This window comes from Aspergillus sclerotioniger (genome assembly GCF_003184525.1).
Source record: "Aspergillus sclerotioniger CBS 115572 chromosome Unknown BO94scaffold_39, whole genome shotgun sequence".
In the NCBI taxonomy this organism is placed as follows: Eukaryota; Fungi; Ascomycota; class Eurotiomycetes; order Eurotiales; family Aspergillaceae; genus Aspergillus; species Aspergillus sclerotioniger.
Genome location: NW_020291029.1, coordinates 238,337 through 261,641, shown reverse-complemented (window position 1 = coordinate 261,641; position 23,305 = coordinate 238,337). Strand labels below are relative to the sequence as shown.

Sequence of the window (23,305 nt, the reverse complement as noted above, 5' to 3'; positions counted from 1 at the left end):
TTGCTGGTTAACTCACATTTTACATCTCGCTTGCGGGGGGGCTTATTTGGCGCTCTACGAGTATATTATTCAGCTACCAATACGAATACCAATAGTCTTGATGCTGGTGCTGTTTGTAATTCAGTTCCTTGACTCGTAAATCAAGTATACAATTTCAAAATCGGTTGTTTCGGGACTGGAGAATGCCAGAGGATGTAGGGAATGACGCTTTTGCCTGTATTTCGTTGTGTCAGGGTTTTTGTAGTCGTGGGGTCACTGGTCTATTCTATCTCTAGAAGAGCATTGGTCTACTCGGTTGAATGTGTTATCTTACTTAGAATCGGCTTTGAGGGGTGTCTGAGGTCGTATCTATGACTAGTAGTACTTGTCTGGTTTTTGAGGATTGTCGAAGCTACTAACACGTAGACCAAAAGAGATATATCCCTGATGGTTCCTTGTGTAGAAGAGATAAAAGATGTCCAACAGGGGTTGTGGTAGGATGAGAGTAATATTATTTGCTGGATGGGTGTCATGTAGTTACAATAGGTAGGGGGGGTAGTAAGGTATTGGATAGAATATGCATGTCTGTACAGTATTGTAGATTTGGAAGAGCATAACTAGGTTTAGCTCTGGGGCATAGAGGAAATGAAACCTTTCTTGTGGGTGCATAAATTAGAGATATTCAAGTCTATGGGATTATATTCAGAGTACTGGGGATTTTATATGGTGAATCAATTCGAATTCTCCGATTTCATAAGATATTATCTGCGCGACACGATGGTTATATTTGTGGGTAACATTCCCCAATGGCATGAAAGTCGTGGCATGTTTGAGTTTCCCGTAGGGAAGGCTAAGAGATGCATGCCATGGGTGTCGGATGTTGTTATGAAAGGGACAAACGTCTCTGCATTAGTTTTCATACAGTTTGGATGAGCTAGGAAGGGTCTAGACTGAGTCCAAGCTTAGGCCATGTTGCAAACTGCATTGTTCGTAGTCAAATGTGATGGTGAAACAACGATCCGATGCTAAATGATCCGATAAGGCTTAAATGGCATGGGGTTGATACTTCTGCAAGAAAATATTTGAATGACCCTGCTAGGGACAAGAGACGTTATATTACAATAATATGATTGATCATCTTGCTATAATATCGACCCAAAATTTGGGTTTGAATTAAATATTATTACCATCCTCACTGTTGAGAAGATGCATTCATAATATATATGTTGAAGGATCCCATTGCTGTAGCAGTGTGACATTTAGCAGAAAAACACCACAGCAAGCCTTTCGGAGTCGAAAATGATATCAAATGCTTGACACTCGAGAACGCCAGCCCGCCCCGCTGCCCGGGATAAGGCTGAGGAAAAGGTTCTGGAATGGCAAACTCCTTGCATGGAGTTCTTTCCCGATGCCGAGTTAACAGTAATTAAAGTAGGCGCCATCCCCGCCCACGATGACCCACCGGCAAGAACCTGATGGAGATCGACAGATCTCCTCACCCGGGAAACCTGGGACAGCAAATTGTTGGCCTACGGTGCTCGCGACTGCAATTTAAGACCAAGATTCCTGCTCGAGTTAATACCTTGCTGGCTGACGGGCTGTACCTTGCTTGGTTGCGACGTGTGCCACTATAACTCGTTTAATTAATTCCAGAACCTTTCCAGCGCCAATGCACGGATCAATTTAGTTCTAGTTGCATAATTTTATTTATGATTCCCTGCCAGGGTGCAGACTGCAGAGCTAAGAGCAACTGCCAAACCAAAAGGGCAGCTAGTCGTCCACTTGTCTCAATGATGGCTGATGGGGATTGCGTGGTACGCCAGCCGCAGTCGGACATGCAACGCCGCACAAACCTTGGTGTCATGACTGAGACAGGCAGACATATTCCAGGTTTCAATCTGCTATGAGAATGGACCAATTGGAAGGTGACGGATGTCATGGTGCTCTTTTTTTGGTGCAGCCAGAGAGAAACTGGATAAACATTCTAGATAGCACCAGTCGGTGGTGACGAGGTGGGGTGAGATCCAGAGTCGTATTCTCGTATCTGGTTGTACTTTGTACCCGTCAATTTTACCACTAAGCCTTTGGCGTGTCCAATGTCCGATTAAAAATAGGAAGCAACGGCCGGGAAAACCCACCCGGACTGATGCTCAATAGGCAGCTGATAGCAGATAGATAGCTGGAGTGCGGAGGAGTGGCTTGTCTGGGCTGCCTGGCCCATTTTTGAGTAAGAATGATGTCGCCGGCAGCCGATCTCTGCGGCGGGCTGAAGTTTGATTGATTTCTTCCGATTGCGCAAGAAGGATGATCGGACGGGAAGAAGCAATGGCTGGTGACATGGAATTATCGACAGCGCATCCTGGTCGACAATTCATCATCACACAACTTCCAAGTTTTTTTTTTTTTTTCTAATCTTTTTTTGTCTTTTCTTCTTTTCGCATGGTGCCTGAGACGGTGACAGATGGTCCATGGATTGAGACCAACCAGAGGCTGTTCGCTGGGTGGCTGGGCCGGCGAGCAGCGAATGATTGGCCGGCGGGGAAAGAATGGGAGGGGAAGCTGCGTAACACTATCGGTAATTTTATGCACTGGGCTTTATTCCCTTTGTACTGGCGGTATTGAGGGTAATGATATTTCCAGTCGAGCTGCTGTTCGTTTTACTTTTGCCGCTGCCTTCGGGTTTGGTGGAGCATGCAAGTTACAGAGCAGAGCATGATGCGCTGGATCTGGCATCTGTCGAGTCTATCTGTCATCGTTCCTGGCCCTGAGACGGAGGGACTGGTTGACTTTCAGGAGACGAAGGATGGAGGGGAGCGATAACCATGGAAAGGTGGTCGGGACAGTGAAACGGTGGTGGAAGAACAGGCTTGTAGACAAACTTCCAGGCATCCGGTGATCGTCTAGATTCTTCTGGCCGAGTGGCTCTGACTTAACGCCATCGTCCAACCCGAGCTGATAGGACGAGGCGCAATCGCCCATCCATCGGCTCGAACAAGCGTTCCCCTCTGACTTGCGTGGCGCCTGTCGTCAAGACCACCGGCCGTGCAAGTCAAAAAGGCCTCAAAGACCCTCGGGTCTCTTGCTTTCTTGTCTTCGGTTTCGACTGCCGCCTGATTCCTCCCGACCTTCGTTTGGACCTTGTTTGTACTTTCTCTGTACTTTCGCTCCTCTTGCAGCGCCGGCTTCCTCCCTCCTCCGACACCTCTCTCGCTTCCATAGTACTTTATTCCCTACTAACCTCCTATTGTCTTGGCATCTCCAGCTTGAGGCTATCTATCGCTTCTTCCTTACTGTCGATCACTTACCTTACGGCGGACGAACCACCATTTGGCAACTATCGCTTAACCACGGACAGACTGGTCGATCGACTTGATCGCACGATACATATCTACATAGCGACAGACAGCATTGTGCCTCAAGCCTCCATACCATCAGCTTCATTGCCACTTCCATCTTGAATTATTTCTAAACTGTGTGTAGAGACAATTTCGGGCGTTCTTTTTCTGCTTTAACAACAAGAACAACCATCACCACCATCACCGCCACCACCACCTTTGGCGACGTTTCCAGTGCTTTAGACTTTCCCCAGAGATTGGGACATCAGATTGAAAATCAGCTCGTGGATCCATCATCACCGCCGCGGCCCCCACGTTGCCAGCGCTGATACGTCTCGTTGGCTGCCTCCTGGCTGCATTCTGAAACTACGATCCAAAAGGCCCGAGAATCGTCGCGCGCGATCACCATACATTTCTTGGCGGTTTCCACTCGGATCGTGGGTGCGCTCCACTACGGACGCCATAGCTTAGACAGCGTCCTGCGAAAACCTGCTCCAGCTGTTGGTATCAGGCGCTAAGGTCGACGGGGTGATAAATAAAATGGCGTCCTCCCAGCCGGTCGCGCCTGGCAGGCACTCTCGTGGCCTCAGTTTTAAGTCGGACCGCTCGCAACAGTCCAGCAATTCCAGCAAGAAGATCCAGATCTCGGAATCCGCCGAAGAGAAACACCGCCGCCAACTACATTCCAAAGCCGATCCCTCGGTTGCTATGAATGAAGCGCAACCTAGTACGTATCCGGTCCCCCTTACCCCTTATCTCTGCCCATTGCTGGCATGGTTTGTTGGCCTGCCAGACCAAAATCGCCCCCGTTCTTGAATCCCATCATGTTGACTGCGTTCCTCAACATTTACTCTATACAAGCATTCGAACTGACTCGTTCTTCCAGATTTGGTTGCCCTCGAGCAATCGACGCTCGGTTCATTAAGAACCATGCAGCATAAAGACCAGTATGGAAATATTATCAGTTCGTCCCCCATTTTCCGTGACTCGGGTATACTATATCGGTGGCCATTGTGCTGATTCTTCCCCTTCTCCAACAGCTGATCCCGATCTTTCTAATCCCACGCGCCCGCGGTTTGAGCGCCCGCTCGAGACCATCCGATCCTTCGAGGCAGCAATTTATGGGACATACAGTAGTAGACCTGCTTCGTATGTAAGGACAGGTGAGTCATCCCTTGCTCCGGTTTTCACGTTCCGGCGGTTGATTAACGATGCACCGCAGAATCAACTCCTGCGACTCCGGGGCCAGACCACAGTCGACGGGGAAGCTACTTTGGAGGTATTTACTTTTCAATCCCAACGATCCTTAGTTTTGCGTCTTGGCGTGCAGTCGCATTGCCAATCGCAACACTCGAGCGAGGTCACCTTACTGACTTGGACACTTGATGCAGCTCCCAACGGTCATTCTAACCGGGGTCACTACGACCAGGGCGGTCATTACAATGGCCGCGGGGCCTATTCGCGACCGGACAGCTATGTCGAGAATGGCAATGGCAACGGCCAGCCTGAGAACTATTACCCGTACAACCAGGGCGGCGGCCGACCGCGACCACGCCACCATGCACGAATGAATACCGACCAGAGCGGATATTCGCAGCACGGCTATCACAAATCGTATGACAACATGACCGCAGCGTCTGGCTCGGGCTCTGGCAGCAACACCGACGCTTACGGCAATTCGACCGACCCCAGCTCTGTGAACAGCTCCATCGACCAGCTGCAGCAACAGCAGCAACTACAACAGCAACAACAGCAGCAGCAGCAAATTGCTGAAAGCTACGGGTTCCAAGGATTTGGAGGTGGACCAAATTTGGACAGCCAAGCTGGTGCTGGCGGCCGGATCAACTTTGGCAGCAAGCCTCCAGCAGCTGATCCCAATGCTGGAGGGCCTGTGGGCGGCGGTGCCGCCACGGCCGCCGCAGCCAACCGCCGTCACCTGCGCAAGGCCACGAATGACTCGGAAATGAGCAACAACACCAAACGAAAGAGCTGGTTCAAGCGACGATTCAGCAAGGATTAGTCTGTTGAGCCGGCTCCTTACCTGTTCTATGTTACTTCTCCTTCGATGCGTGTTTTCTGATCCTATACGTATGGGTGTACTACCTCGACGGCGTTCATCTTCTCCTTTTTCGAGCACAGCACAGGGAATTCGGGACGGACTGTGTCAGGTTTGGATTCCTTTCTCTTGCGTCTTTGCATGCGGTTGACGAGACCATGATACATGGAATGTTCTTTTTTTCACTTCTTCTTTCGCGCCATGACATACCATGGGAATACTAGCCAGTCTGATTATGAGTGCGTGATACGGGTCAATTTACCTTTATGAATAATGAGCTGGTTCGTGTTTGCTGCTGCTGATGGTAGAGTGTCGAGCGGAAGGTGGGCGTATATTGTATGCCCAGGCACTAATACAAGGTTGAGTCTATACCTCCTCACGAAGCTTGTCACATAGATAGAATACAACACCTAACCTCAACCCCTAACCCTAATAAGTAGGAAAAGAACCCCCCAAATCGACGCATAACACATAGATATATTAATTCTAAGAACAACAGCAGCAGTAACAGCAGCAGGGAATCTCATCAACAACAAAAGACCAAAAGCAAATAAAAATAAGAAAGCATCCCCTCAATTTATCTCGCATTACCCCACCAGCCTTAAACAAACCCACGTGGCAACCAAGTACCAAAAGGTAGTTGTTTGTTTTACTTCCTTCCAAAAAGCTTATGCTTCAATTTATCCGCCAACCCCTCATGCGCCGGGGCCTTGTGATGCTTATCCTTCCTGTGCTCTTCGTCGAGGTGGACGTTGCCTTGGCCGCCGCGCTGGATACATCGAATATGGATTAGCGCTTGCTTTATCCCGTGGTTGAAGTCAAGATCAAAAAGTGGATGGAGGAAGAGGAAATTGGTGAACTCACCCCAGTATGATAATCCCCGTCCATGGACTGCCGGATCGCCAACTCGGGAACTATTTCCGCATCGTGCGGGACCTTCGATGTGGGACGGACGTGTGGGGAGCCGATGTTGCCGGCGCCGCCTCTCTGTATATCATTACGTATATCGTGTTAGTGAGGGAGTAGGATTGAGGGGCAATAGGTATGTGAGATAAAGAGGTGGGTGGATGGGTGAATGAGGATTGGGGAGGGGTGAAAGCTTACGCCAGCGGAATAAGCGCCATCGCCTTGGTCACCGTAGACTCCTTCGCGGACTATGCCGCCGTCGACGTATCTGTTGCGCGGGTTAATGGTATTCTTTATTTTTGTTTTTGGTGGACGATGGAAGGATGGAGGGGTCGTACTCGGTGGAATCGGCGCCGATGTTGCCTTGGCCTGTTGGAGACGAGAAAGATTAGAATATGTTCATGGTGGGGGATGGCATGCTGAGTAGTTGAGTGAAGAAGGGTGTCAAGGATTAATCAAGAGAGGGAGGGGAATGCGCACCTCCTCGGCCGTGGGATACAATAGGTTCATGTTCGCCCATGGTGATGGCTCTAGGACCGTCAGTGAGCTGCTGAATGCGATAGGTGAGTCAGAAGGGATGCGCACGTAGATGAGATTGTGGAAAAGATGTTTTGAATACTGTAGGTAGTTTGCGACAACTGTGAACAACTTGCCAAGTGGGAGGGGAGGGAAAGAAAGAGCGTAAAGTGGCGGGAAGTGGTGTTCGTATATATAGAGCGCGCCGTGACAGCCTTAGCCACGAGACGGGCTAGAGCGCCCTGGAAGCCAAAGTTAATTTGGCGACCGACTGGCAAGTACCTCGCTAGTCACGCTTTATCGCGAGGCGTTCGTACCACTGATGGGCCAACGATGGCGGGATCGGGACCCCGTCCGATGACGTCGAGGAGCTGATAAGATGTCTGTCCGGATTGGTCCGACGCGTGACTAAAGGCTTGAGTTGGGCCCGCTAATTAGTTCGGACTATCACCCTATGTCACTATTGAGTTGCAGCTTTATCACCGGCCTCGGATGGGCGCAGAGGGATATCTCAAAGGAAGGTGTATCTTAGATTAATCGAAAGCAAGGTACATAGGAGATATGTGCAGGTAAGCTACGCCCCCGGTGCCACCGCCATCCTGTTCCAAGGACGTATTCTACACGTTCCAGCATGGTGAATAAGAAATTAGAACTCTTGGCTGATCATGTCTCCCCCAATCATTTCTTCTCCTTCTCCGCAGCAGGGCCTCCACCAGTGGTGGGCAGACCCATGAAGATCTTGAACGAATCGTAACTGCTACATGTTAGCCGCTGTCTATGGTGGGGGGCATGCAAGTTTGCGCCTGAAGCAATACATACATCATCCACTGCAGTCCGGTCTAAAACACATATGGTTAGCCACCATCTGTAAAGCAGCAGAAAGACACTTACCAAGGTGCCGATCATGACGATACGGACTGGGAGACCGTTCCACAGACCCCGGAAGCCAATATCCTTGTAGATCCGGCTCATCGCAGCACCAAAGGCCTCACCAGCTTGACGGTTGGCATTCAGCTTGCTGACCATGACATCGGCAGGATGAGACACAGCTGCGCAAAGAATACCCGCCAGATAACCACCGGTGAAGGCAACTCCGGTCTGCGCACCCTTGTTGTAGTCGGACTTCTGACCCGGCAGGTAGTGATAGATCATCTCGACAATCGTCTCGAAGGACGCAAACTTCATCATGGTATACGGGATCTGGCGACCCCAGAGAGGGTAGAGACCCTTATATAGACTGTTCTCGTCAGCAATCAATGCTCGGTCACCATGGCCATCAATACTTACCCGGCCACGCCTTCTTTATTAACAATGCCAGAGATTCCTGTAAAGGTCGAGCGGATGTCAGGCGGAATGGTCGTCTGCATGCGCACCTTGACGGCCTCGAATGGACACAAAGCGACATCAGCGATAAGTTCCGCCGATGCACTGGCGGCCAGGTACAGGGATGTCTTCCATCGGGTTGCGTTCTCAACCCCAACCAAGTCGCTATAGAACTTCTTGAAGTACTCATAACCACCGTATTTGAATGCTCCTTGGGCCTGCGATCCAGTTAGTCTGCGCATGCCTGAATTCAATGTATTGGCTTACACTGTATCCAAAGAATGTTGGACCCCAACCGGTGAAAACACCTCGAAGACCCTCTGCACCGCGGATTGTTCGGAACGCCTCAGCGTTGCTCTTGTATAGCAGAGGATCGACCTGACGACGGCACTTGATCAAATCCAGAGGCGTCACAGCGGTGTGAGTGAGACCCTGTGAGTGAAGAACCTATTAGTACCAATAACCTGCTATGAAGCTTGATAACATAGAAGAATGTCTTCTCACGCAGGCAAGCAGCCCTCCGACCGTGCAAGCCGCATAGTACTTAGGAGAAAATAGTTCAATCTTGCCGGCTTTGGCTTGGGCTTTTTGGCTCGCCAGGTCCAACTCTCTGGTCGCTTCCTTGGCAAGCACATCTGCCTTCTTCTTGGTATCCTCGATAACGCTCCAGGCAGGGAACGGCTCGCGTTTCTTCAAACCCGCAGCTTCCGGTATCTGGGACTGCTTTGGTTGACTCAGAGGGTGGTGGGAGGCGAAGGCGCTGGCAATAGTCCCTTCCGAAGGAAACATATTGGGCAGATTGTTCTCTACTGTATATGTCTGCTTAATTCAAGTTAGAACACTCCCAAATGTAATGTGATAAAGCATGATGGCGATGTCTAACGTGATAGCTCCTTATCTATACAAGCGGGCCCACTCACCAAACTACTAGCGGGTTGATCGATTAGATGCCAATGTATGGAATCGATATCCACACTTGGTCTCGTCTTCTTCTCGTTCGGTTGAATGAAACTGACACAAGAGCTAGAAGACAGTCCGGGCCCAGGAAAAGATGGTACTTCAGGGGATGTAGGATTGCAAGGAATCGCTGAGCTGACGCTGACCTGGCGGAGGGATCGAGGTGACTAGCGCCGCTGACGTTGGGTGATTGGCCTAACCGTTTCGGGGGTCCCGCGACTCCCGCCAACTGGTCAGCTCCATCCGCTTGGCGATCAAATTTATTCTGATTGGAGTAGCATCCGGTTGTTCTCGGTTCTTCATGCTTGCCTGAGTGTCTCATTCTTCCGGCCGTCAATTCTATTGAACTCGTCTGCTTTCAGCGGAATTCTGTGTCCCCACTGGACTCCTGTGAGCTAGTTTGACAGCCTCAAGGCCCTCAATTGAACGCCTCTCCACCCTTCTTCCCGTGCCCCTCATCGAGTCATCGCGGGTTGACCTCCATCACAACCACAACCACAACCACCACCACAGCCAAGAAAATGGCCTCCTACATGAACGCCAGCGAGGCGCTGACCCAACAACAACTCGCGCAGAATGCAGAGCAACCTGCTGCCCAGTCTTCATGGGCAAACAAATACCGCGGGGTCAGTAACATCTTGGTTTCTCGCAAGAGGCCGCCTTGTCGACTAATTCCCAGCCTAGGCCACTGTAGAAGATTTGGATCCTAACCCGGCCTTGTCCGTCTCCCCCCACGACCCGATCTCCACCGCCATGATCGCCGCTTACGAACGTGATTACACACACCTGACCGTTACTTCCTCGACAAAACGTTCCCTGGTGGGGTACCTGAGCATCCCACGACTTAAGCAGCTGCTCAAGGAAGGCGCTGTGAAGGAGTCCGACCCGGTCTCCGCGGCGATGCAGCGATTCAACCGCAAGCGAGGTACATACCAGGTGATCACAATGGAGACGCCGCTGGAGGAGCTGGAACAATTTTTCGAGAGTGAAACTGGCCCCAATGGGGAGCCGAGGGCCAAGCAGGAGTTCGCCGTGGTCACCGATGTCTCGCGCAAATTCGTGCTGGGAGTCGCAACCAAGGCTGATCTTGGAGAATTTGTGAAGCGGAGACCAGCTTAGTCGGCTACAGCGACGGATATATTCTGCAGCTTCTGTTACCTTGCATTATAATGGAATGCTTGCCTCTGTGAATTGTTGTCAATGCATTTCCGGGCGCAGCCATTCAACATGAACTGAACATATCATTCCTGGACTACGCATTGGATCCATCTTTCAACGCAGGTGGCGACTTGTTGGCACCTGACACTGTGTCTAGCTACCTTGAATTATGTTTTTGACGGAATGGACTCAAGGTCTGCAGCAGATCCGAGCTTACACAGAATTCCTAAACCCAGATTCCGGCCTAGCTCCCCAACGGATATATGACAAGAACGTAGCAGAACACCATTATTGAAACACAGATACCGAAAGCAAGTGGAATCGACAAGACTGAGGAATAGTTGATGTCTTTGTACTACTGCGCCTTCTTCGCTTTTTGCTTCGTGTCGGCTTCCCTCTCCGCCTGATCGTCCTTCCACGCAACATAGATGTACGCGAATAGGACTACGTTCGCCATGATGGCAGCAACGATGCCGCCCACAGTGGCGCTTGCTGTTTGGATGATTAATACAAAGAAATTAAAGATATCAAAGAAATAAGGGCAATAAGAATAAGGTAAGGGAGAGATGCTCACCTCCAAAGTCGACCGTGACAAAGTACATCCCAATAGGCACAACCACCATGGCTACAGAGAACCCCAGCAACTTCATAATAACATTTCTGGATGGGATGTGTCAGTGAGATTGTGTCTTATGATTGCATGTGTATTATCAAGGTATGCTCTAGCGGGACGTTGGGCTGGTATCGATGTATCGACGCTATCCCGGTAGTCCATGAAACGGCCCCAAGCGGCCATGTGGCATAGTGTTCCTGGGATGGGACGAATGAGATGCACCTACGTGGGAACTGCAGGGGTCACATCTGAGTCAGAGGGCTTTTCAGAGCCCGAAGTGGTAGCAACATCCTTGGGGGAGGACTTCTCTGCGATACGACGAGTGGCCATCGTGATAGCAGCCGTGTTGATGGTAGCTGTCGGACAGGTTGGGATGGGTGTTGGAAAGCAGGCACGAATAGGTGACAGGCGGAAACTGATAGTAAATCAAATCCAAGGATAATTGGTAGCACCAGGCACGGTTCCTCGGATGATATTAATAGAATGTTCTCTGGCCAGGCATGCTGTCAGTCTGGATGGCATAGCACCGAACCACCGGCGTGGTTTATACAGCGGATGAAATCATTCCGGACTCGAGGCCATGCCGGCCGCTGATTGGTCCATTCCAGGAGGGGTTTTCTGGCTGCGTTCTTAGGGCAGTGAAAAGCAAAGGCCCTCAGATGGAGATGGAGGGAGTGAAGAAGTCCAGCCGGGCCAGCCTCATCAGTAGATCGATATAAAAAGGGGCGCCCAACCCCCGCCATCTCGAGGGGCCCCCAGCTGCCAACCCCGGCTTTAATTGAAGCGCCAGTCCACGTGACCGGTCGCGTCCGGGCGCGTTTTGCGGAGAAAATCCCAAGCGATCGTTCATCGTTAAGTCGCTTCTCGAGATCGAGCCAGTTCGTGCCTGTCCTTCGGTCCACTTGGCTCCTGCCCCGGGGCATGACGCCGTCCTCTCGTCTGCCTTCTGAAGTATCACATCACTGATCATGGAGGAGTCTGTTCCCGATACCCCCGTGGGCGACAAGAAAGTCGTTCACAGTACGCCGACCAAGGACGATGCAGAATATGAGACGGTTGCCACCGTCCCTGTCTCCCATTTCCAGCCACTTGCAACCCAATCCTTGACCCCTGCCACCCAGCGCTACACGCAACCTACTCAACTCGTTGAAGTTCCTTACTCCGCAAAAAGCAATTCTGTCGTCCAGGTCGCTGCATCCTCGCCCCCAGGCCCGAATTCCTCCCCCTCTCGTCCGACTCCGAACGGCGGCCGTCTCTCCAGTGTAATGGCCCCTGCTGGAACCAGCTTCCGTCCTCCTGTGACTGCCGGCCCGGCCAAGCGTGCGCCTGTAATAGACCTGGAAGACGGTCCAACCTATCGCGGGGGCTCGTCGGACGACGACGGCCAAACCACAAGGAGCACCGACATTAAACCCGCCATGTTCGCTAAATCATCGGACAAGGTGGCGGACTCGCCTTTGGATCGGTTCAAAGAGATAACCACCTCCGCGGTCTATAATCCATCTAGTGCGAAGCGCCCGGCAGCTCAAATGGATCCCACGCCGCGAGGCATGGCCGTGAAAAAGGTCCGACAGGAGGGCCCCTCGCGTGCTCAGCCAGTCGATTTCAGTCTTTCGTCATTGCAGGATATTGATGACTACCAGTCCCGGGTCAAGGTGGAGAGGATGATGAAGGTCATGCCGCACAAGTCTGTCCACGCCTGCATACAGGCGCTCGTCTTGAAGCGTGGAAACTACGAGGATGCTCTGGAACATCTGGCGAAGTCAGAGAAAGCCGAATCTTCAGAGGACGAGCTGACGATGGATAAGCGGGCATCACCCGTTGCGCCAGCGAAGCAACAGATCAAGGCGCGGGGAACCATCCAAGACAAGTGGTCCGCCATGAACTTGCAGAGGACTCTATCGGCTCAGAAGCCGCCATCACAACCGTCGCAAATATCGCAGGATGACGCCAAACCGCGGAGACGTCTGATGAGAGGGCCCAAGTCTCGGGCGTCCTCCCCTAGCCCGGTTCGCTCTCAACCCCGTGCCGAGACACCCCCTAAGAAAACTGGTCGTCTGGTCCAGGGACGGAAGCCCGTGTCGCCTCAACGCTCGGAGTCTCCCGAAGCCATGATAATCTCAGATGATTCCGATTCCGGCATCGAAGAGGTACAAGGAGATGGCCAGCTGGAGACGAAAGTCTTGAATTTCTTCAACAAATGCAGCGTTCTCGAGCTTGCTGATATCGCCGCAATCACCGAGGACGTCGCAAAACATGTCATATCGTTCCGACCGTTCAGATCACTGGACAAGGTCCGCGCTGTTCCTGCCCCCACAAAGGAAGAGACGAAGCCGAAGGGTAGCCGGGGTCGTAAAACGCCCAAGCCAATTGGCGATAAGATTGTCGACAAATGCCTTGATATGTGGGTTGGTTATGAAGCGGTGGATTCTCTGGTTGCCCGATGTGAGGCGCTCGGAAGACCGGTCGCGGCAGAGATGAAGAAATGGGGCGTGGATGTGTTTGGAAAGAAAGAGGGAGAATTGGAGCTGGTATCCATCAATCCTAGAGACGCTCAGTCTCAGTCCCATGATTCCGGCATAGGGACTCCTGCTAGCCAGCGCTCCGAGGATGACAGCGATGGTCCTGCGCCTGGTCCGCGTAAGGCCCGCTTCATCTCTCAGCCCGGCATCATGCGTGAGGATTTGAAGATGAAGGATTACCAGATAGTGGGCATCAATTGGCTGTCCCTTCTCTTTGAGAAAGATCTGAGCTGTATCTTGGCCGACGACATGGGACTTGGAAAGACCTGTCAAGTGATTGCCTTTTTGGCGCATTTGTTTGAGAAGGGGATTAAAGGGCCACATCTCGTCGTGGTGCCCTCGTCGACGATTGAGAACTGGCTCCGAGAGTTTCAAAAGTTCTGTCCCACCCTCTCTGTCATGCCTTACTATGCTGGTCAGGCAGAGCGGGCTGTGATTCGAGAGACGATCGAAGACAACCGGGATAGCATCAACGTCATTATCACCACCTATACGATCGCCAAGGGCAAGGTTGACGCTCATTTCCTCCGCCACATGGACTTTTGCGCTTGCGTCTACGATGAGGGCCACATGCTGAAGAGCAGCACCTCAGTCCTCTACGAAAAGCTCATCCGCATTCCGGCTCGCTTCAGGCTCCTCTTGACGGGTACGCCGCTGCAGAACAACCTTCAGGAACTCGCATCATTGCTAGGCTTCATCCTGCCGAAAGTGTTCCAGGAACGCAAAGATGAGCTGCAGTACATCTTCGCGAATAAAGCGAAGACAGTGGACGAATCGCATTCGGCTCTTCTTTCTGCGCAACGAATTGAACGAGCAAAGTCCATGTTGAAACCTTTTGTATTGCGACGTAAGAAGCACCAGGTTATTGATTTGCCTGCGAAGATCTCCCATGTCGAATACTGCGAGATGAACGTTGCGCAACGAGAGATCTACGACCATGAGCAGGAGGAGGTGCGCAAGCTGTTGGCCGACCGCGCAGCCGGGAAAAAGACGGGCAACAAGTCCGCCAACATCCTCATGAAGCTCCGACAAGCAGCCATCCACCCCTTGTTATACAGACGCCACTATGATAACGCCACTCTGAGCCGTATGGCCAAGGCTTGTCTGAAGGAAGAACAATGGTCTCAGTCGAACCCTGATATCATCTACGAGGAACTCCAGGCATACAACGACTTCGAATGCCACACCATGTGTGTAACACATCCCCATTCACTGGGCAAATTCGGTCTCAAGAACCACGAGTGGATGGATTCGGGCAAGGTGGACAAACTTTGCGAACTACTTAAGCGGTTCGAAGAGAATGGTGACCGTGCCTTGGTCTTTTCTCAATTCACGTTAGTCATGGATATTCTCGAGAATGTCCTCGAACACCAACATATCGGTTTCGTCCGACTGGATGGAAGAACAAACGTTGAAGACCGCCAGTCCATCTTGGACGCATTTCACGAGCGAACTGAAATCCCGGTCTTCCTCCTTTCCACCAAAGCCGGCGGTGCAGGAATCAACCTGGCTTGTGCCAACAAAGTCATCATCTTCGACTCCAGCTTCAACCCCCAGGAGGACGTCCAGGCCGAGAACCGTGCCCACCGTGTCGGCCAGACCCGCGAAGTGGAAGTAATCCGTCTCGTGACCAAGGACACCATCGAGGAGCAAATCTACGCCCTCGGACAGACCAAGCTCGCGCTCGACCAAGCCGTCGCCGGCGAGGACGCCGCGGAGTCCAAGAAGGCCGAAGACGCGGGCATGAAAGTGGTCGAGGACATGGTTCTTGCCGATATGAAGGATCACGACAACCCCAATGACTCCTAAAAGTACGACACTTTCTCGTCGTACATGCTCCTAGCTCAAACATGTACTGGTGCAATCTTGTCAACACCATTTCATTTCATTCCATCTCATGTTTTCCTTCATCCATCTCATTCTTCTTTCGTCTCCGTCTAATACATACAATTTCAGCGATTCACTCGTCGTTCGCATGTAACCCCTTCGGCCCAGGGGTCTACCTACCTCTCTACCTACCCCCTTACCTTCTTACTTCTATCGCATCACCGCATAGACGGCGGTATCCACATACCTAGAGGGTTACGAAGATGACGTTGGAAAATTTTTTTTATCTGTCACCCACACCGTTTGTGTTCGAAAGTCATGTATGTCGGTGGGCCCACTGTCACAGTCATCGTTTGGTATTAGGATATTAGACCGAGTGACAGCAAGGGGGTTTTTGTTATGGGCGGCTCGATTTTTTCTCTTTTCTTTCTTGCTTACTTTGCTTCGCTTTTCCGTTTATAGAAAAGGAGTCCCGGTTTCGAATGTCTCTCTGGTTGTTTTGATAAACATACATGCGCATACGTGGGAAGTCATTAATTGATGAGTTGATGGGATCTTTTCTTTTCTTTTCTTTCGGTTGGGACGGAGGATTAGGTAGTAGATTAGTTGCTTGGTTGGATGGTTGGTAGGATATCTGCCTGTTTAGTTGAGGATTTTATATGTCCTAGATCTGTTGTTGAAAGCATATGATGAATATTCACGGTTCTTTCTTTGGGGAAGGAATTTATTCGTATGTATAACACTTGTAACGAGCCTCTATCTATCATAACACACCCTGGGAATCTATAGAATATGAAAATGGAAATGCAATGAAGAAACTGGAACCAAAATTCAACACCAGATAATGCGGACATCTCATCAGAACAAAATTCGAAAAAAGGGGGGGCATAAGTGAAGAGGACATGCACATGAAACTTGTACAATGCGAAGATTATGCTGCCAGCTCCTGCTTCTGAGGAGCAGCTTCAGGAGCCGGTACGGAAATGTCCACCTCAGACACGGTCTCCTGGGGTTTGGACTTCGTGGGAGCCGGGATGGAGTTCGTGCGAATTGGGCCCCCTGCGGTAGCGACAGGGGAAGTGGATTTCACTCGAGATGCGCCGCTAGCAGCCCGGGCGGATTCGTTGTTCTCCATGGCGTTCTGCACGGCCTTGCTGCGGACAGCTTCGGTCTGGAGATCTTTCGTGGTAACTGACTTGTCGGTGAGATTGAGGATCTCGTCCACCCGCAGCGCGGCGGGCATGAGGTCCTCGAAGCCAAGCGCATGGCACGTATCAGCGTACGATCTTGCTGATTTCGCAATCTTGCCCTCGGTGAGCTTGCCAGGAACGAGAATGTTGAGAAGGTACTTGGAGTTTCCGAAGCGGTTCTCGGCCTCGAGACAGAACTTCAGGTACTCGTGCACCACCTCCTTCCAGGGCAGAAGGCCGCCCTCGGCTTCAGTCTGGAAGCATGAAGGATTCGCCTCGGCCGCCGTGGCAATCATTGCCCCGTCGACACCAAACTCTTGCATCAGAGCCAGCGCCTGATCCTTGGAGGTTACATCTCCATTCATCACGCACGCCACGCCCGCATCCTGACATATCGAAGCAACCATGCGCAGCTGATCCCGAATCGCCCGTTCACGGGGCCGCATCGGTGTCGTCCGACAATGCACCGTCAACCCCGTAATACCGGTCTTCACCAGCCGAGAAACCAATGCCTTCGTCTCCTCCGGGTCACTAAGAATGCGAATCTTAACCGAGATACCGATCTGGAATGGCGTCCCGACCTCCTTAACCAGCGCCTCCAAGATAGCAACCAACTTGTCCGGTGTCCGAAGCAGTGCCGCACCCATTCCGCCGCTCGTGCTGAATGGCTTCGGACATCCCGAGTTCACATCGATACCGGCGACATCGCCCGCGACGAGTTTAGCAGCTGCGACGGCGATTTCCGGTGTGGCGGTGCCGATCTGGAAAATGAGTTTGCCCTTTTCACGGACAGGGTCGAGACGGTAGATCACGGATTCTTGGGTTGCTTTTTCAGCGCGCCCGCTGTTGGAGGGCATGCGGGTGAATTCGATGGTGCCGTTGCGGGGGTTCACGCGGCGGACGGCTCCTGCGAGGGCCCGGTCGATGGTTTCGGGGCCCCAGACGAGATCGGCGCCGTATCTGAGGGCAATGAGACGAGAGGGGAGTTCGCCGGAGCGGACCATCGGGGCCAGGACTACTTTGCCACGGTAGTCGACCCCGTTGGCGGGGATGGGGACTCGGGGGGTGTTGGTGAGGGTGGCCATTGCGGTGCGGAGAAATCTTAGCATAGCATTATCGGGTGGAAGGAGGTGAAGGAGGTATGAAGTTGAAGGCTGAGAAAGCTGCGTGAGTGGCGTAGGTTTGTGGGTGGATTTGTAGTATCAAAATGGATCGAGTCCAGGCGCATACAAGAGAAAGCCGGTGGAGGCGGAGACGAAAAATGCCGGGTCACGTGGCGATACCGGATAACTTTTTTTTCTATAAGAGGTTCACGTGATATACAGAGTACAGACTATACAAAAGTTTTTGATTGAGCGTATAAAGAGGTAATAGCTGGGAATCACTGTCATTGGAGATATTCACAGCTTCATCTAATCCTATCACAGACTAGGTCTGGTGTGGCAGTCTCTAGTAACCTTCTAGAAACCAACATTCCCTGAAAAGGATCCTGATCGAGCGTATAAAGTGACGATAAATGAATATTACTCATTCTGGAAAGTCTCTCAGCGTCATGTACCATCTTACTGCAGAGTATTAATCCAGAAGTGTGAGGCCCACCAGTGAATAGCTCTTCATCTGTGAAACTTTCCGTAATTCACTCATTGGAGCTATCTATCACGTGACCTAGATCACCTCTATTCCCTGAAACAAATTTTTGATCGGGTATTATTCAAAGTGGAGATTACTGGAAATTACCCTTTCAGGAAATGATATCGACATCATCTACCTCTCTTGTAGCGAAGACCATGTTCTCCATATACAAATGTCTCGGTGGTTACTGCGTCTTCTGGTCACATGGTAGGTTGCCTTTTCGGTTCTGGCGAGGTTACAACGGATTGTTGCTTCGACTTTGCTCCAGCCGGGTACCTGCCAAGGCAGAGGATATGACAGGTGTCTAGGATAGTCAGACGATGAAAATAATGAGTTCATCTCAGAAACTATAGTTAATTGATATGATAGATGGCTTAATATATGCGCGCGGCAATAGTGCAGGAAGTCTTCTATAGACTACTAGGTACCTATACACAGTATCTACACCTCGAAAGACAGGCCCCAGTTCTAGGCTTCTAGTACCAAGTACCTACGTACTCTGGTTGGATGGTACGATCGATGTCGCAATTGTTAACCAGTCAGATGAATCAGGGACAGCACAAGCCAGGTAAATAGTGGAACGCCATCGGTGGGGGAGTCCATCCAGGCCCAGTAATTCTGCGTCGAAGTCTCAGAGTCAGGGCTGGGTTGGATGCCAACTAAATGAAGGGGGAAGCTGGTCGACAATTGGACTAGGGTGGATGACAGGAATCCCTGCCTCGTACTTACGTACTCTGCCTGGTCGGGGATGACTCTGAATAGTCTCACCTTCAGAGTCGATGGCGATGGGGGCCATAAAGGAGGCATGTCCCAGCGATGGGGAAATGGAAGAGCAAAAAGGAATAGTAGCATGTAGAACCCGCGGCTGCTGGGTCTTTTTTTCCCGACCGATTTTCCTTCCCGACGGTTGCCAGGCGCCATCAATTTCCAGCCCTTTTTATACCTCGTCTTCGGGCGGATTCCCACTCTGCCAGTGCCCAGGTTGCCAATTGACCCAATCCACACGTGGATAGACTCAGCCAGCTTCAATGTTCCCGGGGATCCGTAGCAGTAGCCGCCACTGCACCGCCGTGACGACGAGAGTCCGAGTTGGAGGCTGCGGCGTGAATCCATTGAGCCGGCCACCCACCGCCTGTCCGATGCTCACGCGTACTGGCTGTTCGCCCGTCCTTCGCACATCCGCAACGCTGGCTCCCCCCACCAAACAAGCCCCCCCTCCCCCCTCCTCCTCCTCCTCTTCTTCCTCTCTCTCTCCTTCTTCCTCCCCTCTTTCTTCCTCCTCTCTCTCTCATTCCTCTCCAGCTGTGTGCTCCTGGTCCTCTGCATTACCGGTTCATCGATCGGTTTCGTCCGCTTCTACCCGCGCAAGTCTTCTTTCAAGGCATTTTGCCTCATCAGCTGCCCCGCCACATTCACCCACCATGTCGTACACCGTCCGCAAGATTGGCCAGGCCAACACCCTGGAGCACCGTGTCTACATCGAGAAGGATGGCCAGCCTGTCTCTCCCTTCCACGACATCCCCCTCTATGCCAACGAGCAGAAGACCATCCTCAACATGGTCGTTGAGATCCCCCGCTGGACCAACGCCAAGCAGGAGGTACGGGCATTCGAAAAACACCCCGCGGATGGCGACCTGTCTTGTCCCTTGGCATCGGTATACTGATTTGCGCCCCAGATCTCCAAGGAGGAGTTCCTCAACCCCATCAAGCAAGACGTGAAGAAGGGCAAGCTCCGTTACGTCCGTAACTGCTTCCCCCACAAGGGTTACCTCTGGAACTACGGTGCCTTCCCCCAGGTATGTGTCGACTGCCACCTCAAAATTTGTACCACCCGCACTGACCCTCAGCATAGACCTGGGAAGACCCCAACTCCATCCACCCCGAGACCAAGGCCAAGGGTGACAACGACCCGCTCGACGTTTGCGAGATCGGTGAGCTCGTCGGCTACCCCGGTCAGGTCAAGCAGGTCAAGGTCCTCGGTGTGATGGCTCTTCTCGACGAGGAGGAGACCGACTGGAAGGTCATTGTCGTTGACATCAACGACCCTCTTGCCCCTAAGCTCAACGACGTTGAGGACGTTGAGCGCCACCTCCCTGGTCTCCTCCGTGCCACCAACGAGTGGTTCCGTATCTACAAGATCCCCGACGGAAAGCCCGAGAACCAGTTCGCCTTCTCCGGCGAGTGCAAGAACAAGAAGTGCGTTGGCTGACCTGCATCTTTGCTCTGTATCCAAGCTAACGGTTGACCCACAGGTACGCTTTCGACGTCATCCGCGAGTGCGCCGATGCCTGGGAGAAGCTCATCTCCGGCAAGTCCCCTCGTGGCGAGATCAGCATGTAAGCATCCCTGGAGCTTTTAGTCATCGAATATAGTTACTGACAGAAGAATAGTGCCACCTCCGTCGCCGAGGGTGCCGAGCGTGCTGACGCCGGTCAGATCGCCGGCCTTCCCAAGGGCGAGAACCTTCCTCCTGCCCCTATTGACGGCAGTGTTGACAAGTGGTTCTTCATTTCCGGAGCTGCTGTGTAAATGTGTCCCGAGGTAAAAACAAAATACTACCATTCACCTACGGGTGACCTGTTCATGTACAATTGTGCTCAATGATATCCGTAGGATGTACAAGATATGCATCACGTCAGCTGGGCGACTCTTCGTACTAAGTAGCCTCGAGGATGTTTGCTAGATTTACATGTAGTATAGAAGAAATACTGAAGATGAAACAAAGGTAAGAAACGGAGTATCACTCAATGGCTAATATATACACATACACATACAAAACATGATAGTACAGATAGACCGACATAACAGTCTCTCAAAACCACCTCATTCACCCCTGATGCCATTAACAGCACTAAAGCCCGTCAAAGCAACCCATCAATCCTGCCGTAGTCTCCAAATGCCACGGCAGAACCACCCCAACGCACACACCCCCATGCCATGCCATGCCATGCCCAACACACTCATAGTCTAATCGTAAACACACAGAAAACAGACAAAAGAAACCCGAATTAACCAAGCGATCAATCAAGACTTAAGCGCCTCCTCTCTGGCAATGGCACGACCCACACGCGCAATCTCCTCAATTACATCCCCGATCTTCATCTGGCGCTTTCCGACCTCAATCTTCAATTCCTTGCCGTTCTTGAACCCTATCGTCAGCTCGGGCTCTTGCGTCGAGTGCCGCGGCAATTGGGTGACTTTGATATCGATGAAGCCCGGGCTGGAGGCCGGGGTGGTCGTGGGGTTGCGGAGCAGAGAGAGGATGAGTCTGCAGGGACGCGCGGAGCGGACGAACGGGTTGAAGGTTGTGCGGAAAGTGGCGATTGTTGAGAGGGGGATGGTCATTTTGGCGGTTGTAGGTATGGGAGGGCTTTTTTGGGTAGTGTTAGTTATGGATTGGGGTGGGGGGTGTTGGTTGGGACTTACTTGAGGGTTTTCGGGATGTTTGGAGAAATGTGGGGAGAGTGAGTCAAGACAATTGATCTCGACTAGGAAGTAGAATCAGGCCGTGGGCTATATGAATGGAATCGTGACCGGAGAAAATAATCACCTTTACTGGATGGTGATTCTCCAGAAAGCGGATGCGCGGCGGTGGTCCTGCGGTGTTTGTTTAGAATGCAAACAGGGATCGGGATCTATAGGTCTGCCTCAGGAACGGAAACGGTACCGGGAGCGATGACGCTGTAAAGTAACTTAGTTGCGGACAGATCGGCCGTCTCCGCTTCGTGGTCTTTTTTGCTTCCCTCATTCGGGGTTTTCGAATTTCACTTTTGCGTTCTGTGGAATGTTGGAGTAAGGTGCCTTTTGTGTGTGTATATATTTGATTTTCGCAACGCTCGAGAACGATACCGCCTTGTTCGTATCACGCAACATGGCCTCCATTTCGGATCTGCAGGTGCGCTTGAAGGAGCTTTCGGCTGCTTTGGCTCAGATACAGCCGCTGGTTGCTCGGTTAAAGGGCTTTACGACGGCGGTTGGGCAGGGTGATCAGGCGAGGCTGGAATTGGGGACGGAGATACATACTCGACTTAAAGAGGCGGAGGAGCAGTTGGAGTTGTTGAAGGTTGAGGTGGAGGGGTTGGAATCTGGGGCGGATCCTAGGCGGAAGGGTCTGGATAGTGAGAAGGAGTCGGAGAGAGAGAGGATCGTTGCCTTGGCGGGACGGCTGGCGGAGGATTTGAAGAGGTAGGTGGATTGCTGTTCTTGCTTCGGATGTCATGCTGATGGGTTGTCTACTGCAGAACGAGAGGAGACTTCCGGAACGCACAGTTACAGGCGAAGAGGAATGCTGAAGTTGCCCGGCGCAAAGAGCGAGAATTGTTGTTTACGAGGTCACAAAGTGCCGAGAGGAAGAAGCAGTCGACTGAAAAGTTGACTCAGGATGATATTGTGGTGAACGCTTCGAATGATGTTACAGCTGCGCTGAGACGGACGCATCAGTTGATGCAGGCGGAGCTTTCGCGGAGTCAGTTCGCGCAGGAGACGTTAGGTTGGTATTTCCAAGTGCTATGGGTGGACGCTGTCTAATTGGGGATAGAACAATCGACTGCTGCCATCTCTTCTTTGTCAGAATCATACACCGACCTTGACACCCTGATCTCGTCGTCGCGCAATCTCATCGGCTCGCTGCTTCGATCGCAAAAGTCCGATACTTGGTACCTTGAGACGGCCTTCTACATATTGATTGGTACGATTGCTTGGCTTGTCTTCCGGCGGATATTATATGGTCCCATGTGGTGGCTGGTCTGGCTGCCGTTGCGACTGTTTGGGAGGTTTACGTTTGCTATTCTGGGAACAGTCGGGATTACGAGCAAGGCTGTTCAGGCTTCTGAGTCTGCGACGGTGGTTGAATACGTGCCGCAAGAGACGCCGATAATCGAACCAAAGGTGGAACCGAATGTTCAGAGCGCTGACAGCGAAGCTGTCTGGGATCAGGTTCCGGTTATGGATGAAGCGGAGGAGGACCGGTTGATTGATGAGATCGGTGAAATGGTGGAGGAGAGTGAGAAGCAGGAGGAGACGAACATTGACGACATCTCCGAAGAGGAAAGGCAGAGACAGGCGGAGTTGCCTCGGAATCCCAAGAAGAGGATGTTCGAGGCTACGGATGTACCGCAGCAGAAGGACGAACTATAGGTAGATGACTAATGTCTGATGATACTGCCAAGTGCAGGCGATGTATACCCACCATCATAAGCCCCAATTGACGCATGTAGACTAGACAGAGGATCTGCCTCGGCCTTGATGCCGAACAATAAAGGTCTTGGCGCCATCGCGTATCACGTGGAGAC

The 23,305-nt window shown here is 51.8% G+C and overlaps 10 protein-coding genes across 10 annotated transcripts; 5 read left to right on the top strand and 5 right to left on the bottom strand.

Moving 5' to 3' along the window:
• The first annotated feature begins 3,406 nt into the window (after positions 1-3,406).
• Positions 3,407-5,801, top strand: BO94DRAFT_270519 (uncharacterized protein). Its single transcript, XM_025606560.1, has 5 exons — positions 3,407-4,041; positions 4,201-4,278; positions 4,355-4,477; positions 4,537-4,593; positions 4,706-5,801. Exons 1-5 carry the CDS (start codon positions 3,855-3,857, stop codon positions 5,332-5,334), a joined length of 1,074 nt encoding a protein of 357 aa, XP_025462672.1. The 5' UTR covers positions 3,407-3,854; the 3' UTR covers positions 5,335-5,801.
• BO94DRAFT_502519 (DUF3602 domain-containing protein) lies at positions 5,780-6,832 on the bottom strand. The gene is made up of 5 exons (XM_025609452.1): positions 6,757-6,832; positions 6,615-6,645; positions 6,475-6,544; positions 6,235-6,357; positions 5,780-6,139 (listed from the first exon to the last, which is right to left on the bottom strand). Exons 1-5 carry the CDS (start codon positions 6,794-6,796, stop codon positions 6,020-6,022), a joined length of 384 nt encoding a protein of 127 aa, XP_025462671.1. The 5' UTR covers positions 6,797-6,832; the 3' UTR covers positions 5,780-6,019.
• Positions 6,833-7,461: 629 nt separating this feature from the next.
• BO94DRAFT_539848 (putative mitochondrial phosphate carrier protein) lies at positions 7,462-9,118 on the bottom strand. The gene is made up of 7 exons (XM_025612791.1): positions 8,999-9,118; positions 8,620-8,937; positions 8,383-8,547; positions 8,080-8,333; positions 7,684-8,029; positions 7,612-7,631; positions 7,462-7,546 (listed from the first exon to the last, which is right to left on the bottom strand). Exons 2-7 carry the CDS (start codon positions 8,902-8,904, stop codon positions 7,471-7,473), a joined length of 1,146 nt encoding a protein of 381 aa, XP_025462670.1. The 5' UTR covers positions 8,905-8,937; positions 8,999-9,118; the 3' UTR covers positions 7,462-7,470.
• A 244-nt stretch (positions 9,119-9,362) lies between these two features.
• BO94DRAFT_539847 (putative cystathionine beta-synthase (beta-thionase)) lies at positions 9,363-10,682 on the top strand. Its single transcript, XM_025612790.1, has 2 exons — positions 9,363-9,698; positions 9,757-10,682. Exons 1-2 carry the CDS (start codon positions 9,594-9,596, stop codon positions 10,189-10,191), a joined length of 540 nt encoding a protein of 179 aa, XP_025462669.1. The 5' UTR covers positions 9,363-9,593; the 3' UTR covers positions 10,192-10,682.
• Positions 10,313-11,523, bottom strand: BO94DRAFT_539846 (vacuolar ATPase assembly integral membrane protein VMA21). Its single transcript, XM_025612789.1, has 3 exons — positions 11,070-11,523; positions 10,805-10,890; positions 10,313-10,722 (listed from the first exon to the last, which is right to left on the bottom strand). Exons 1-3 carry the CDS (start codon positions 11,171-11,173, stop codon positions 10,586-10,588), a joined length of 327 nt encoding a protein of 108 aa, XP_025462668.1. The 5' UTR covers positions 11,174-11,523; the 3' UTR covers positions 10,313-10,585.
• Positions 11,524-11,811: 288 nt separating this feature from the next.
• On the top strand, positions 11,812-15,174 carry BO94DRAFT_590288 (uncharacterized protein; the record flags this gene model as incomplete). Its single annotated transcript, XM_025616010.1, has 1 exon — positions 11,812-15,174. One exon carries the CDS (start codon positions 11,812-11,814, stop codon positions 15,172-15,174), a length of 3,363 nt encoding a protein of 1,120 aa, XP_025462667.1.
• Positions 15,175-15,904: 730 nt separating this feature from the next.
• BO94DRAFT_539844 (tRNA-dihydrouridine(20) synthase (NAD(+))) lies at positions 15,905-17,582 on the bottom strand. The gene has a single exon (XM_025612788.1). It carries the CDS (start codon positions 17,465-17,467, stop codon positions 16,124-16,126), a length of 1,344 nt encoding a protein of 447 aa, XP_025462666.1. The 5' UTR covers positions 17,468-17,582; the 3' UTR covers positions 15,905-16,123.
• A 1,853-nt stretch (positions 17,583-19,435) lies between these two features.
• On the top strand, positions 19,436-20,543 carry ipp1 (inorganic diphosphatase IPP1; the record flags this gene model as incomplete). The annotated part of the gene is made up of 5 exons (XM_025616009.1): positions 19,436-19,612; positions 19,691-19,810; positions 19,867-20,210; positions 20,267-20,350; positions 20,405-20,543. 5 exons carry the CDS (start codon positions 19,436-19,438, stop codon positions 20,541-20,543), a joined length of 864 nt encoding a protein of 287 aa, XP_025462665.1.
• A 204-nt stretch (positions 20,544-20,747) lies between these two features.
• On the bottom strand, positions 20,748-21,568 carry BO94DRAFT_579021 (mitochondrial 54S ribosomal mL53 protein). Its single transcript, XM_025615242.1, has 2 exons — positions 21,441-21,568; positions 20,748-21,384 (listed from the first exon to the last, which is right to left on the bottom strand). Exon 2 carries the CDS (start codon positions 21,357-21,359, stop codon positions 21,039-21,041), a length of 321 nt encoding a protein of 106 aa, XP_025462664.1. The 5' UTR covers positions 21,360-21,384; positions 21,441-21,568; the 3' UTR covers positions 20,748-21,038.
• A 131-nt stretch (positions 21,569-21,699) lies between these two features.
• BO94DRAFT_502493 (putative protein transport membrane glycoprotein Sec20) lies at positions 21,700-23,200 on the top strand. Its single transcript, XM_025609451.1, has 3 exons — positions 21,700-22,199; positions 22,256-22,503; positions 22,552-23,200. Exons 1-3 carry the CDS (start codon positions 21,886-21,888, stop codon positions 23,148-23,150), a joined length of 1,161 nt encoding a protein of 386 aa, XP_025462663.1. The 5' UTR covers positions 21,700-21,885; the 3' UTR covers positions 23,151-23,200.
• Positions 23,201-23,305: the final 105 nt, after the last annotated feature.